This window comes from Poecile atricapillus, chromosome 11 (assembly GCF_030490865.1).
Source record: "Poecile atricapillus isolate bPoeAtr1 chromosome 11, bPoeAtr1.hap1, whole genome shotgun sequence".
Lineage (NCBI taxonomy): Eukaryota > Metazoa > Chordata > Aves > Passeriformes > Paridae > Poecile > Poecile atricapillus.
Window position 1 is genome coordinate 8,470,518 of NC_081259.1, and position 15,823 is coordinate 8,486,340.

At 39.9% G+C, this 15,823-nt stretch overlaps 1 protein-coding gene across 6 annotated transcripts in view; it reads left to right on the plus strand.

The window, feature by feature from the left end:
• The window catches only part of ARNT2 (aryl hydrocarbon receptor nuclear translocator 2), a 97,477-nt gene that overhangs the window by 52,418 nt on the left and 29,236 nt on the right, over nt 1-15,823 (plus strand). For 5 of the 6 annotated variants that reach the window (XM_058847017.1, XM_058847014.1, XM_058847015.1 and 2 more), the window contains 5 exons: nt 3,276-3,378; nt 5,387-5,452; nt 5,820-5,905; nt 12,936-13,012; nt 14,919-15,053. In XM_058847017.1, coding sequence (XP_058703000.1) covers nt 3,276-3,378; nt 5,387-5,452; nt 5,820-5,905; nt 12,936-13,012; nt 14,919-15,053 — 467 coding nt within the window. The remainder of the gene's footprint in view (nt 1-3,275; nt 3,379-5,386; nt 5,453-5,819; nt 5,906-12,935; nt 13,013-14,918; nt 15,054-15,823) is intronic. The other variant, XM_058847019.1, reaches the window with a different exon arrangement.

Genomic DNA, 15,823 nt, shown 5'->3' on the forward strand with positions numbered 1-15,823 from the left:
CCTTTCCTGTCACAACAGCTGACATCAGGTTCCTGGAGCACACAGTGGTTTCCTGCTCAGAGAACAACTGGTTTATTACAGGTTGAAGCAATAGTGCCTTCTGGATGGGGACTGTAGTGGGGAGATTACAACAAATTGTCAATTATACCCAGACCAGCCAGAGGGATTTATGTGCCCATTTTAATCAGCATTGTGCTGATTTGTTCGCTTTCTCCTCAGCAGAGCAAACTGTGGTTTCCTCTGGGTTGTGCAGCTGCTGTAAAGGGCAATAAGACAGCAGTGTCAGCCACAGCAGTGCTCCTGCACTTTCTGCATCCCAGAGTTGTGTCTGGAGCTGGGGAGGGGAGAAGTTTAACAGGAAAATGAGCTACATGCAATTAACAGTTTATGGGGAAGCTGGTAAGGGATCCAGCTGGTGGTGGCACTGGGCTGTTAAATGGCTCTTCTGAAGAAACTAGAAGAAGAAATTAAAGAAAAATACACACATGCACTGTTCAGTTAACAGAAGTTGTCAGAGTATCCTGAAATATTTCTTATTAATAAGAATGTAATTTTCAAGTTTAACTTCAGATGTGCTTTGTGTTTGTCCCATGGAGAAACCTAAATGAGCATTTATCACTGAGGATGCTGGAACAAACAGAGATAGGAATGCTGTCATCAGGACATGCCACCTCCTTGAACTGAGCTGCCAGTGTGACTAAGGTGCAATTTATTTAGTTTGTTTGATTTAATCTAATAATCTATAGTTAATTACAGTTCTATATATCTGTATTTAGCTATGATTAATCTATACTTTTTCCTCTTTTTAAAATAATTTGATCATAAGATTCTAATAACAGATGAGACACAAGCTGCTTGTTTTATTTCAAAATCTGCAGTATATTGTTAGAGCTCTACAAGGCTGACATATGCACACTGGACTGTTGAAACAAGCTGCTGAGAGATCTTTGTCATAGTATCAGTACAGCAAACATTTCTCTGACTCACATACCCCCTGCAGTGATTTTGTAAGTGAAGGCAAAATTTAGAACTCTATTTGTTATCTGGTACATATTTTAAAGACATTGCCAAACAAAAAGCTAAATTTAAAAACTCTGAATTTTGTTGTTGGGGGTACCAGACATGCCAAAGGAACATGTGTCAGCAATTTTAGACTTAGTGGCCACGTAATTGTGAAATATCCTTCATGGTTTTTTTCTAATAGATGCTCTTGGATGATAAAAACAGGAAATTTCTATTAGTTGTGTGAGTAACATTCACTGTCAGTGCTTTTTTGATTAATATTGGTGTCTCTTCAAGAATTTGTATTATAATGAAAAAAGAAAGTGCACAGAAAATAACTTTTTTTTTTTGTTTGTTTGTGTGAATGGCAAAGTTATTGACCTAAGAGAAAATTGCTTTTAGTGGTTTGATTTGACTGGCCTGTTGACATGAACAGCCATTGGATCCTGCACATATATTCTGTCTTTATGTGCTTTATTGTATAATGCCTTCATTTGTGAATGAGTTTGCCTCCTGCCTGATGGTATTTTATTTCTCCAAATTGTCTGATTGGTTGGGGGGATGGGGAAATAGACTGTGACTTTGGCTATAGAAAATGCAACAGACTGTCCAGTGCAGGGAGGGAAGTGTGTTAGAACTGCCAATCCATCCTACATCGTGGGGTCAGCGCGGCTGAGCTGGGACATGTGGTGTGATTTCTTCCCAGCTCACACCTGAGTCATAGACCAGGATTAATACAGAGCTCAGGGCTTTAAATTGAAGCACCTTTAGGAGTTGTTCCCTAGGCTTGCTGCCTTCTTAACCATCTGGGATATGCCTTGGAGATAACACCAAATGACATCTGACCTTCTGTTGGCAGGGGTGGCTTTCCTCCAGAAGGAGTTCTCTGGAGTATACCTTAAAACTAAAATGCTGCTAAGTTTTTTATCTTAAAGCTATTTTGTAATGATTCCGTTCCCATTCATGGATGGAAGTAAATATTTAGAGTAATTCTGAACTTAGTGTTTGGCAGTAGGTTTATTTCAGAACTTAATTTTTGGACAGAGACTTTTAGGTCAGTCTGGTGAGGCAGACTTTGAATTCTGCATGTTTTTTTCAATTCAGTACATACAGAATAGGTGCCTTAGATTGCTGTAAACCTGGCTACTTATACCACAGTGAAGACTTAGGCTTGTATAGTTTCACTTACTGAAAGATACCCACCTTAAACATTTGGGTTTGCTCATGGCCATGTGTTGTGAGCACTGGTGGCTGTCATTTAATTGCCTGGCAGCTGTTCCACTGCATTTCTCTGGCCCACTGTCACTTTTGTGGCTGCATCCAGCCCTTGAGCATTGTGGACCTGATCCAGTGATTCATTTCTAGTCTGTGCTAGGTTTTGTAGTCAGCACTTGAGCTGTAGATGTAAAAATCCATTCTGTGAGTTCTTTGGTGATAAGCAGAAGGATTCTGAGTGACACCCAGTGTCCTGAAATCCCTGATCTGAACCTGTGTGTAGTAACGAGTCTTCTGTTTTAAATGAAAGAATTAATGTCACTCACTTCCTCCCTTTGCATGCATTCCATTCCCTCTGTCCTGTCCTCTCTTGAGCTGACTTGGTGGCTGCCATTCCTTTTCCAAGCTGTGCCTGTGGTGTGTGATTCTGGGTTGTAGGGAGCAGGGTCTGGCCCTGGACCTTGCACAGGCTTGTGTTGCTGTGTGGTGAATCAGATCATCTCACTTGATGTGGCAGTATCTTAGCAACTTTAAAAGAACCCCAGCACAAGGGCTGTTGTGACAAATCCTGTGTCCCATCTTCAAGGAGAAAAGTTTGGTCTTTGTGCATCTCACCATCCTGACAGTTCTGACTGTGGTGAGAGTGCTCTGGATAGGCACAAGCTCAGGGAAAGAGGAGCAGCTGTCAGGGGACTGATAAATGTTGCTTTATCCACAGTTCTGGTAAAGAGTGGAGCAAGCCGAACAAGTCAAAAGCTGTGCCTGCTGTCATTGCCTTGTTTGCCTCCAGGCATTTGACTCTGCCCTGGAAGTTGGTCTTGGGCCAGCCAAGAAAAGAGCCATCACTTCTGTGACTCAGTCAGCTTTGCTGAAATCAGTTAAACCAGCACATAACTGATCCTCCCCTGTGAGACCAGGATCAAGATTTTTTTTCTTGGTATTTTTTCCCCCTAACTGGGCTAGTGGCATTCAGCTCATGAATTTCTTGTTATTTAGTTTCTAGTAAATGGAATTAAATGTATGTACTGAACACCAGTTGCTCTCCCTGGCATTTCTAGGACGAATCCTGGACTTGAAGACGGGGACAGTAAAGAAAGAAGGCCAGCAGTCCTCAATGAGAATGTGCATGGGATCCAGGCGCTCTTTCATTTGCAGGATGAGGTATGCATTTACCCTCTATTCCCATAACAGTTCCAGTCCTGTCTCAGCTTAGACTTCAGACATTTTGTTGCACTAATTCAACATTGATTACAAACTAAAGCGGTAATGACACATTCACACAAAGTATTTCTAGAATCCTTGCTCTACTGAAAACTGAAACCAGTCTTCCTTAACAGTTAATGACAAACCAGCATCTCATTTCTGTTGTAGATATTCTTATCAGTGTGGGGGTGTAGGTTCCTTTTTCCAGAGAGCTTCATTATAGCTTCACTTCTGTGAATGGAATGGAATTTAAATGGAATTTTAGCCACTGTCTTTTCTAGTAAAGTTGCTCAAATCGATACTTCGGGAACAAAGTTTTCTCAACTCTAATGAACACCCAGCTCTGTATATTGTTTCAGTGAACCAAGAATATTAAAAGAATCTTGAAAATAAACAAGAATTCAGTTGCAAACCTGCCAGCTACGTAGGAATTAACCTAAGCCTGGTATGAATTAACCAGATGTCAGCTGGCTGATGCTAGATAAATGAGTAATTGTTAGAGAGTTTTTGATTTGCAGTTTTCCAGCTTCTCCTGTGTTGTTTGGGCTTCTTCAGAGATTTGTCTGCCCAGTGCTTTTTTTAGGGGCTTGTGAGCACTTCTCTTGTTTTAGTGCTAACAGGCTAAAAGGCCTGTTGCTATTGCAATAAATTTTTGTCTTTTGTTAGGAGGGGAATGTACATATTTGCATCTATAGGCTCTGTCCACTACAAATGCTGATGACAGCACTGCAAAATTCATTGCAGAATGAAACACACAAAGCACAGTTTTTGACATATTAGAGATACCTGTACTTTGGTAATGTGGTGGATTTTTTCCAGTTCTGTGGGGGTGCTGAATGTGTGGCTCTTGGGTGCCTTTGGAAGGTGCTTATAGACTTCATACCTGCAAGATCAGACTTCAGAGCTATAGAACCTTTTCACCTCTTAACTTACCTTGGAAGAAATAGAGCCCAGCAGAGCAGCACTGAGAGAACTGCTTCTTCTTCCTCTCAAGATGCACATCATGTTAGGAGGACTTGTTTGTGCAAAGAAAACCAGGCCTAGTGTCCTGCTTGTGGTTGTTTCCCAGCTTTCAAAACAGTTCAGATTGCAGTTATTTCCTAGCACCCTGATTCTGTAAACTCCAGTGCATGAGAGTGATTTTACACATTCCAGTAACCCCACTGTTTTTGTATTTCTAAATCTTATTTTAGTTATTCATTTCTTCTCCTTGGCAGTGACTGATAAGAAAAAAAAAATAAAGGAATAAAAAGAAAACCTTCTGGGAAGGATGAGCCTCAGATAATGTGAACTTTCCTTGTGGTTGCTTCTTTCATTGTTGTTACTATTTTTCCATTAAAAATGAACTGCTTTTACCCTTCAAACTATTTACTCAGGTTCAGATGGATTGTTGAAATTTTACAGTTAGGCATACTTATAAATATCACAAAATACAAGTGTAAATATCACATGAACAAGTGTTAAACAAAGTTATTTGACAGTGTAAATAGTTTGAACATGCAAACATTATCTTAATGTCTACAGACATTGTAGCTGATATATGGCAGTGGAATTTTTCTGTCCAGGAAAGCTATAGGAGCAGAGATTGGTTTGTGTGGGTATTTGTGGGCCTGACATATATTTTTCTCTAGTTTTCACTCCTGCTTTATGGAATTTTGAAGTGTGTCTTTTCTTTAGCCACCCTTGGGATATCAATTTCAAATAGTCTTTATGCTGGGGGAATGTGGAAGGGAATCTTCTTCTAGACTCTTTTATTTTTCTAAAATAAAGAACATTTTTATAGCACACCTAAAAAGCTCAGCCTATGGAAGCAGCATGTTCTAAGTAAACACAAATATGCATTTTTTTTCCAAAAATAAATATCCATTATTAGGTACTTACAGATGGTAATAAATGTCTCAAAATGCATTTTCATCGTGTATTTATATTCATTTTTGAGCCCTTCAAAATATTAATTTACTTTTAGGTGTGGAAATGCTCCTCTGGATCATTTACCTCTGAACAGAATAACCACCATGAGAAAAAGATACAGGTACTATTGCTGTACTTGCCCTAAGCCCTCTCATTTGCCACTGGGTTAATGCCCCACCTGGTCCTGCATACACTGGATCCTTTGCAAACAAAATCTCTTTGCATGTGTCACTCAGATTCTTTATCTTATACCAGCTCCATCTCTGAATCAATCTTCATCATCTTTTTTAGAGAAATATTACAGAAAACAGGTACAGCTTGAATAGAAACATAACAGAGCTGGCAGTGTACAGAACCCTGTGTTGATTCTTGCCTGTTTCCAGCATAGTGTACAAATACTGATAAATCATTAGTAGTCATAGTCTGAAGGCATAAATCTATTCTGCATGTCGATCAATGTAATGTTTTTGTGTTCCTTGTTCATTCAGAAATGGCCTGGGCCCGGTGAAAGAAGGTGAAGCACAATATGCAGTTGTCCATTGCACTGGCTATATCAAGGCTTGGCCACCAGCAGGTTTGTATCCCTTGTGGAGGGTGGTGTGCACCAATCTGTCCTTGGGACAGCTGAAAACCTGGCTCTGGTTTCCTTGCACCTAGAAAATCAGGGAGAATTTTAGTGGGGTAACTGATTAAAGCTCACCTTGAGAAGCTTTAGATCAGAATAAATCAGCTGTTGTTACTCACTCACAGCATCCCTGTTTTCCATGACACCCTTCTCAATTCCATTGTCACAGAGGACCTGTAGGAATATGCAAGTAATGCAGGAGTCCAGAAACTGGGACCAAAAGATTTCAACTCATGTTGATAAACCAGCATAAAAATGGTCTCATTTTAAGAAGGTGGACGCAAGGGATTGTGTATCTCTAGAAAACACCAATTAATGCTTTTATACTTAAGTACTGAACTGTGAGTGCCTATGTAGAAAATGTGTAATTTCAGTTTAGACATGTGGATGTCTCAGTAATGGTGTTACGTGAGAACGTTCAGTATTTGTGATCAATTCTGTTTTGAGGCTGTTTTTCTGGGAATCAAGTCTTGGCATACGGCTTTGATCTACGGAGAAAAACATTTACCTGCTGGAACTCAGTATTACATATGGGAGTATTTACCTTTGAAAAATTCCAAGAGGAGACAGTGGAGCTCATCCAGACCTCATTATGAGCGGGGTTACTTGACCTTGGCATTTGCAGGAATTGAAGATGTTGTTTGCAATGTGACAGTGCCTGCTGGCACGAATCAAACCAGGAGCTGTCCTGCCCTTTTGTGGTTGTACACCATGGCCATAAATCACATTGGTCCAGGGATTATGAGTCCTAAGAGGTGGTTTGTACCAAATGTGTGCAGTGGTGTGCAGACACACATGCAGATGTGAATTTCTTGTTGGTTTTCTGCTGAAATGCGGTTTCGGAAGCAGAGGGAAACTGCCCCTCTTGTTGCTAATAGGATTTAATAGGAGTCAAGATGTTTCAATTTTGCTTCTGTCTCAAAAGTTTAAGACCACAGTATCTGTAAAGTGCTCTGAAAATAGATGGTTTTTTTCTGTTTTGTTTTCTTCTACAAAAATATTTGCTTTTCTGTTAGTAATTTATATGTGATTGAATTTGGCCTTGATATACGGGATGCCTTCTCAAGAAGGTGTAGGTCAAATAATACTTTGTTTAGCTTGAATGAGAATCTTGCTGCATGTTATGGGATGTTTAAAGAGATCTGACTTCTCAGGGGTGTATGTTGCTAATGCAGAGCTACAGGTGCATGAACTCAGATCAGCACTAGCTCCTGATGTTGGCAGTGTGTGCCCTTCAGCCACCGGTTCTGCAATACAGCAGCATTGGATTAAAAGGATCTTCTGGGTCTTTGTACCCAGTGGCCAGGTATCAATCACTGCAAATCCCAGTTGGCATTAGTGAGGTCTTTTCCCCATCTCAGCTCTTCCAAAACCTTGCTGCTTTCCCATGCCTAGAAACCTCTTTAATTTTCAGTCCTCATTACTTTATGGGAAGTTTTTACTTCACTGAAGGTCAAATGGGAGTTTTTCTGCCTTGTACCTGTATGTCTCTCTAGTGTTCTGGTGTGTTTCCAGAAGGAAGTTATATCCTGTCAGCCTGGACTTCACAAAGACAATCCAGCCTACTTCTGCTTTTCGTTCTCAGAATGCATTCTCTTTACCCTTGTGACTTTTCTCTGCAATTGTTCCTGTTTTCACTTCACTTCTCAACATGTAGGTCATTGACACGACACATTCTTATTTCAGATGAGATTGTAGTGATGGATAACACAAACAGTATTTCTTGTCTTGCCTGGCAGTGTAGGATACAGCATCCTTCTTATTTGTGTGGTGTGTCCTGCAGGCATCCTGAGAAATCTAATATAAATTTGTATGTCTTCCAGGTTGCCTTTTTCTCATTTGTCAGCTGCAAATCTTGCTTTGAATTGTGTGATGTTTCAATTAGTAATATCAAGTTCCATCCTATTTCTGTTGCTTTAGCTTATGACTGTTACTGTTCCCCAAGTGCATGCTTGTGCATTTAGTAATGTTGAATATCATCCCATTTCTATTACTCCACTCCTCAAAATCACATGGTGCTCCCTTATGATATCCCAGTGCTCCTCCACAGTGTTAATGCCTCCAAACTATAGCACAATCCTAAGGGATGTTTTTGATTTTGACAGCCTTATGTGGAATTCCATTGGTCTTTTATGTTACCATCCAGATTGTTACTCCTGTTAGTCATGTCTGAGTGCCTTTTTCAGGGCACACAGAACTGAATCGGGGCCTTTCTCGTGAGTGCTTACTTGCCCTCCCAGTCTTCTCCACTTTGTGTTGGTGATTGTCATGTACCCATTGACTTTCAGAGTTGAATGGGAATATCCATGGGCTGAATTGTTCCCCTATATGTTTGAGTAAATTAGTGACAACATCACTGCATTTGTTCTCATTTCCAGTGGTAATCCAACCATAATCTGCAAAGCAAATGAGATAACTACATCATTAATGGAATTTGCCAAGGCTTCTCTACCCTGTAATAAAATTACTTTGTTCAAATCAGCAAGCCCTGCATGGTCTCTGGATTCTTGGGAATAAATGGGCTTGTGCTAAATCACAGCTGTTTAAAAATTCAGTGATCAAAAAGATAATTTTCATTTATTCTTCAGTTGGCAAAGGGACACTGGTATAAACTCCAGATCCTTTTCTTTCAGCATGTGCAATATATAGCTAATATACAATACAAAGTGTACTTTCGTAAGCAAAAGAACCAATATTATCAAATGCCCTTAATCTGTACTTGGTCTCATTTGTTTAGCACTTGGCATTTTCTCTTTCTGGGTTGAATTGCATTGTCTGTGGCCAGAGTTCAGTTTTTCAGTCCCACACTGAATAAAACAATCAGTGTTGATAGAGAATCATCAAGAGAAGAATTACTTTGTGATCATTATTGGTATGATAGACTATTTGACAGTGCTGCTGCAGGGAGGAGTCTGTGCAAATCAAGTAGTCTGAGTACTTCAAACAGGTGAAAATGCATAAGCTACAGACAGCTGGTGGCATATTTTAAGGACTGGGTTTGTTGTTCAGGTCTGTGTTCAGCATGAAAACACTTTGGCACATCCAGCCTGGCTTTGTGGTTTTTCTCACCTGTGTGGAGCAGCAAGGCTCATGTGCTGGCAGTCTGTCTTCAGCCCCTTCTTCACTGAGAAAGGGAAAACAGAGGAAACATGCTTCACCCTCCGTTCAGGTTGTGTGTAAATGGCCATTGTCCCTAAAAAGACAGGTAAAATTAAGTGCAAAACCAGGCATATGATACCTACACACTTCTATCCCCGTGGGTTATTTGCTGGCCTCAGGTAATCAGGGTGTAAATGTAAACTTGGTGTGGAAGTCAAAGGAAGAAGGAGTCAGATATTTCAGATGGATGTTCCAGCCAGTCACGTTGTATGTTTGGTTAAATAATGAGAGTGTGGTGTTGGGTTATTTTGAATGAGGTGAAAGGACCCCTTGTTTGAAACTGGCTGAGCAGCAATTCCAGCCTTTGTCCCTCTCTTCCCAGCGAAGCAGCACAGATGGAACTTGTGATCCTCAGCCTAGACAGTGCTTCAAGTTCAGAGCCAGTCATAAAGCTGAGAAGTGCTGACCTTCTCCTGGGTTTTTTCCCCGTTTTTAACTTAAGCAAGATTTGCTTTTCTTCTATTTTTTTTCCCCTCTGAATATCTCATTCCTGGAAGGAAATGAGTCTTCTGTGGTCCATGTGATATTTTCCTAATAGGTTTGTTTTGCTTTTTTTTCATGCCATAAGATTTGGTGGAGAGAGAAGATAAAGTCTGTCAGGATGTTGGTAGTTTTCTGTAAATCAAAGCCAGGATCAGCAGAAAAGCGCATTGTGAAGAAAAGACAGATACATGTTTTGAAGTCTTCAAATAAAAAGTCAGAGAATAATGTCAAATTCAGATAATGTTGATTTTTTTTTTCTCTTTAGTTAAAAAAGAAACATTTTAGTCTTCCAAGTCAGACTTACGGTAACGTCTTAACCACAGCATGCCAAAGCTGTTAGGTTATTTTAAAGTTTTGGCCAGAATCAGGACGTTTGTGCAAAGTACTCCCTCTTCCAATACAAAACAAAATAGTTGCTTGAATATTCCTTGCAGTGCTGTCATTTTAAAGGCTTTATTTATTTTTTTTAAGGAATGGTTAATTTAGTTTTTATTGGGATTTTTCACGAGATTTTTATCCATATTATGCTATCCACAGCCTTGTTTGTGAAAGCCTTATTCCCTCGTTTTGGATGAGATGAGAGATAGTCACACAGTGTAGTTCCTTTCCTGGCAAGTACCTATCAGAAATGGTTCTAATGGAGACAGGCATTATCAGGGGATTGCTAGTGACCACTGGACACTTAAATTCCATCTTTCTAAAGACTTACAAATAATTTCTTTTTTAGTGTAGTGAAATAAAACCATAAATCCACTAATGTTGTTGTGTGCCTTGCAGAAAATGTTAGGCAGCAGGATAGAGAAAGAAAGCAGAAAATGAAGCTTTTCTGTTGTTAGAGCCAACTGGAAGCTCATTGGGAAAACTAAGAAGTTCCTTATGTCCACACCAACACATGCTGTTGCCCTGTGGGAAACTGTTTGCTGGTATAAAGGACACTTGGAAATTAAATATAACCTCTGACGGCACAGCATTCTATTTGTGATGCTCAGTTGCAGCTTAGCTGTGCCAATTGTTGATATGAACTCAGGCCAGCATAAAACTGTATTTATTATTTGAGAGAGGTGTATATTTGATGTTGAGAAATAAACCCTCTACCAGGGTTACACATAAAGAATGTGAATGACTGAAGTATGTTTGTTTTGTTGATGCCCCCTAAAGATGAGTTTCGTGGCTACTTACCTCGAAGCTCTTGCAACTTTTTTTAGAGATAGAACTGGACAAACTGGGAGAATGTGCAGTGCACATCTTTATTTACCTGTCCATACTGGAGTGCATTCAATAGGAAATGTGCTAAAGCAAAAGTAAATCTCATCTACAAATGCACCCTCCCCTATAAAGACACCCAGAGTTGGATCTTTGGAAATAGCAGCTGAAGAATAAAGAAAATAATTTCTCTCTATGGAATGCTGCCAGTAATAGCATCTACACTGCAGAGAAGCAGACAATCTTTTTGTCATATTTTTTCTCTAGGCACTTTGGGAAGGAGTTAACAATCCACTGGGTCATGTATTGATTACTTCCAAGCAGATTGGTTTTTATTCCTAGAGTATCTTGTGGCATAACCCAACTAAGACATTTTCCATTGTGCTATACAGACCAAATGTAATCCATCTTGGGTAAAAGGGGAAAAAAAAAAAAGGATGAAAATTAGAACAGCCTCCTTTTGTCAACAGAGTGACATCAGAAATGTTTCTTAGCTAGGTTTAATTTTGGAGGTTGTTTATGTTACTTTTACTTTATTTGAGCAGTAGCAAGCATGGACCAAGTTCCTAAAAAGGAAAGCATTAAAAGCTACAGAGAAAAAGATTATGCAAAGTGGAAGCTGTCCAGCTATATCTTTGCTGTCCTTTACAATACTCTGTGCCACTAAGGCAATGATTGGAAAAGCTTTTGAAGTCAAAGGAATATACTTTAAATGTGCCCTTCTCCAATAAAAAACTCCATTTAAAAGGGATCTTTTGGTTAAGGTTATCCAACTAGAATGCTTGGAGTTACATCCTTAAAACAGCACTTGTTAGATGAGACAATAATGCTCCTCCTTTGTAAAGCTCTTCAGACCTATTGATAAAGTTCTAGTTATCAATAGGGTATCAATGTTGTACACCCCATATTGTAAAATTATTGCAGAACAAGTTTCAATACATCATACAAAAATATGGGGGGGAAGTTCTTTCATACGTGGTGTATTTCATTTTATTGTATTGTTCAGTGAGGACCAAAATATAGCTGTAAAGAGCTGTTTGGAAGCTGCTTTTCAGAAAAGATTCAACTATTTTGATACAAAATAGCATCCTTAAAGTTGACTTCAGTTCATTCAACAGCATTTTTAGTTGTTTTTCAGAGGTGTCATTTAAGAAAGTGATGTACTGTCATCCTCTGAACTGTCCAAAGATTGACTTACATTGGGGATTATACATGTAAAAAATAAAGTGGCTGTTGTTTCAGAAATGGTAGCTGCTTTGCGATTAATTTCCTTAATGCTTTTAAGTACCTCTTAAGTGATTCACTGCCTGTTATGATTGAATTCCTTAAAAGTCCTTGTGAAAGAGTTTACAGATCACTTAAAATAGGTCAGTGGTGTCACTCCTGGAAGACGTATTTTCCAGTGTTTTATACGAGCTTGGTGTCTCAGTGCTGGGGTTGGGAAATAGCCTTAACTCAAGGCTTAGCCAACAAGCAAGTAAAGAGTGCTAATCTGAATGTTCCTATTTGTGAAACACTGAGATGGAAAATAGTACACATGTATGTTTTGAAACTATTCCTGTGTTTATAGTAGTTACTCCTGTTACACAACTGGAACGAGCACTGTTAGCAAAGCATCCGCATTTTTTTCAGCCTTTCAACGTAATGACACAGGTTTAGTCCATTACAGAAAAAAGTAAAACCAGCTGTTAAATATGAGCACAGATTTAGTGATTAATTTATGCTGTGCCTTGTTTTTAAGGCTCATTATAAAATATTATTGACAAACTGAACACAATGTGCATTCACTGACCATATTAAGTGACCCCATGGTTCCATAACATGCTGGTGGAGCAGCAGTCATGGAAATGTTGCTGTCTATCTTGGTGTGTAATGGAATTTTAGTATCTGCTTTGTCTTCAGCAGCCAAAATTGCTGCTGTGGGTACTGTGTATACCTGTGAAGTATGTAGGATTGAGTACAAATGAGAAGGATCATCTGATCTGAACCCAGAAATAATGACTGAATCTTAGAGAAGAAAAGGAAGTTATTTTGTAACATTTAGAAAATCTAGAAAAGTACAGAGCCAGAACAACAGCACCTCTGTTTATCCCAGTTTTCTGATTATAACAGTATTTGTTATCATTTACTCCAGGAATGACTATACCAGAAGAAGATGCTGATGTGGGACAAGGTAGTAAATACTGCCTCGTGGCAATAGGAAGGCTTCAGGTAATGCCAGTTTTTCCATATGCAAGCTATTTCTGAAAGCATGATCATTGTTCTGTGTGGTTGTAAAAGATTTGCACACTGTTTTGCTACTAGACTGTAACTTTTAACATGCCTTCAGTTTATAAAGTGCCTTGGTGTCTGTGCAGTCAGTGACTTGTCTAGAACTTGTCAGCAGAGCCAAATGAAACTGTGATTTTGGTGCATATGTGTACTTAATCCAGTAACAACAGCAGAGAAGCTCCTGAAGATGAGTGTGCACAGAGCTGCCATTCTTTAGCCTGTGTTGGAGGTAGTGAGAAACGTGGCAGTGCAGGTGCTGGGTTAAAGTGACCCCCAAAGCCAGTGATGCATTCCCTGCCATCTTTCCTGTCATTCACTCTCTGACTAATCAACTACTTGAAAAACTGTGATTGCAGGAGTTATTCTGAAAATGGTAAAGATAAAGTAGTCAAGAGGCACTTCAGAAATCATAGCTTTATTCTCAGTGTGTGTTGTGTTATGCATTCAGATGAGATGTGAGCTGAAGGAACTGGGAGAATAAAATTTTCCTTCCTTTTTGTGCAGACGGTTACAATTGTTGTAGTGCATTTCCTCCTTTGTGCATTGCTGAGCAGAGCTCTGAGCTAAAGCAGGCATGGTGAATCTCCTTCACCACAGCAGGGAGGATGGTTTTTATCTTCCTGGTCTGGGAATTGTGCCATGGGTGAACATGTTTGAGCCTCTTGCATGATCCCCTGCACTCGCTGCCATCTGCTAGGAGGGGATCACTCCTCCTGACAAGGTGGAATGGCCCTTTCACAGGTGCCAAACCATCTTACCTGAGGTGAACAGCCTGCAAGTGTTAGCAGGTCTGCAGAGGGGCTCTCCAGGGCCATGGCAGAGCTGCAGAAGTACTGCAGGATGGGTTTTAGGTTAGTCATATTTTCATAATCAGTAGTAATATATTCCAATAATAGAAAGAAAGAAGTTAAGGGGGTTCATGTGTTACAGCTTCCAAAGAAAGATGATTTCCAAGTAATGTCAAAATATCTGCTCCTTTAGAGGAGCCATTGTGGTATGTGAGTGAGGGCAGGAGGAAGCTCTATGGTGGGTTAAATCAGAATGGAGTCAGGTTGTACAAATTAAAAACTCCTGTTCTGTAACAGCAAATTGAAATCTTGCATACAGTTAACTGGCTAATCAGCTCCAAGTTAGCAAAAAAATGACATTTTGTTCATTTTGCATTGTTAGCAGAGATAGCTCTGGAAGTTGTAAGAAAATCAGTGGTCTCCTTTGTACCTCCAGTGGGAAAGAATGGATATGAAGTGGCCTGATAGCACAGATTTCAGGCAGAGAGCTGAAAACACATAGTTCTCTCTGGTGAGATTTGAGAAATATTTTGAGAACTGTTTTTCATTATGAGCAGCCACTTGCTGGTCTAATATCCCCTACCTCAGCCTCTAGAGGACTTGGTTCAGGTTCTATAGGTGTTTCAGGTGAGGCTCATGTCACCTGAAACATGAGTGTTTAGTCTGAGCAGTCCTGTTGGTTAGGTCTACACATAATGGGTTGGTTTCCTGTCCTAAAGTGGACTGCAAGTCATTAATTCTTGGTTGACAGATAGGAACCACGATGCCTGATGTGCTGCAAAGTGAGATGAATCAAGCTGGACTTATATCCTCACTATATCCCCCTTTCTTGGGATCTTCTGGTGTGTTTGTTTCTCTGCAGTGCTGTGTTAAGCCTCGATAGATGCCGTGGGGTGAGATGTTTGCCCTGCAAACTGGACTAAAGGCTGTTCTGTCATTTATCTGTGCTGTTTTATTTTACTTCCTCCAGTTGTTAGCAGTCTCCTGGCAGACTGTCCTTTAGCTGTGGGCTCAGCTTTGGCTTCAGGTGACAGTTGTGTGCACTTGCTTGGCCCTAGGTGACCAGCTCTCCCGTGTGCATGGACATGAACGGCATGTCGGTCCCCACGGAGTTCCTGTCCAGGCACAACTCCGATGGGGTCATCACCTTCGTGGACCCAAGGTGCATCAGCGTCATTGGCTACCAGCCCCAGGTCTGTGCCCACTGGGAATGTGGAGAATGGGCTGAGCTAATGCAGAAAATCCCATTTGCAAACATGAAGTATTTGTAGCTGACAATTCCTACATCGTGTACTAAATGCTGTTTGTTTTTCTTTGCTGTCCACGCCCCTGTGTGGGGTATCTTTTTATACCTTTAGATCTGATTAAAATTCTAACAGCAGAGTGCTCTGAACCTTGCACAGCTTTCCAGTGAAGACATTTCTGTGATAGAAAGTTAACAGTGCTTGGAGAGAGTTTTAGTCCTGTAGACCTTTGATTCTGCCAATCTCTTGAACAGTAAGCAAACATAATTTACAGCATCTATTTTCCTTTAGGCTTACATCTGCTCCTCTGAGCAGGAGGCTAGTACAGAACTGAGTAGAATAGTAAATGAACCACAGCTCTCTCTCAGATAACTCCCAACAGTTGCAATTTAGAGGCAGAAGTAGTTCCTTATTCACTTTCTTACTTGTATTTTTTTATTTTAAATTGCTTTGTAATAAGTGTTTTTACAAAAAGTAGTGCTATAAAATGAGCTGTAGTAGCAGATGTTAGTCTTTACAAGACACATTTTCACAGGTATTAGAAAAATCACTTAAACTTTTTTGTAAAAACATGGGGCATGATGCCTACAAACCTTGTTTGTGTGGTTCCTCCCTGATTAACTAGTCCCATTAAGTGTTATAGATCTTGTGTTTGCAAGAATTACTTGCAGGTCTGCACATGGATTTGTATTGTGGTTTGGGTTTTTTACATAGCTTTA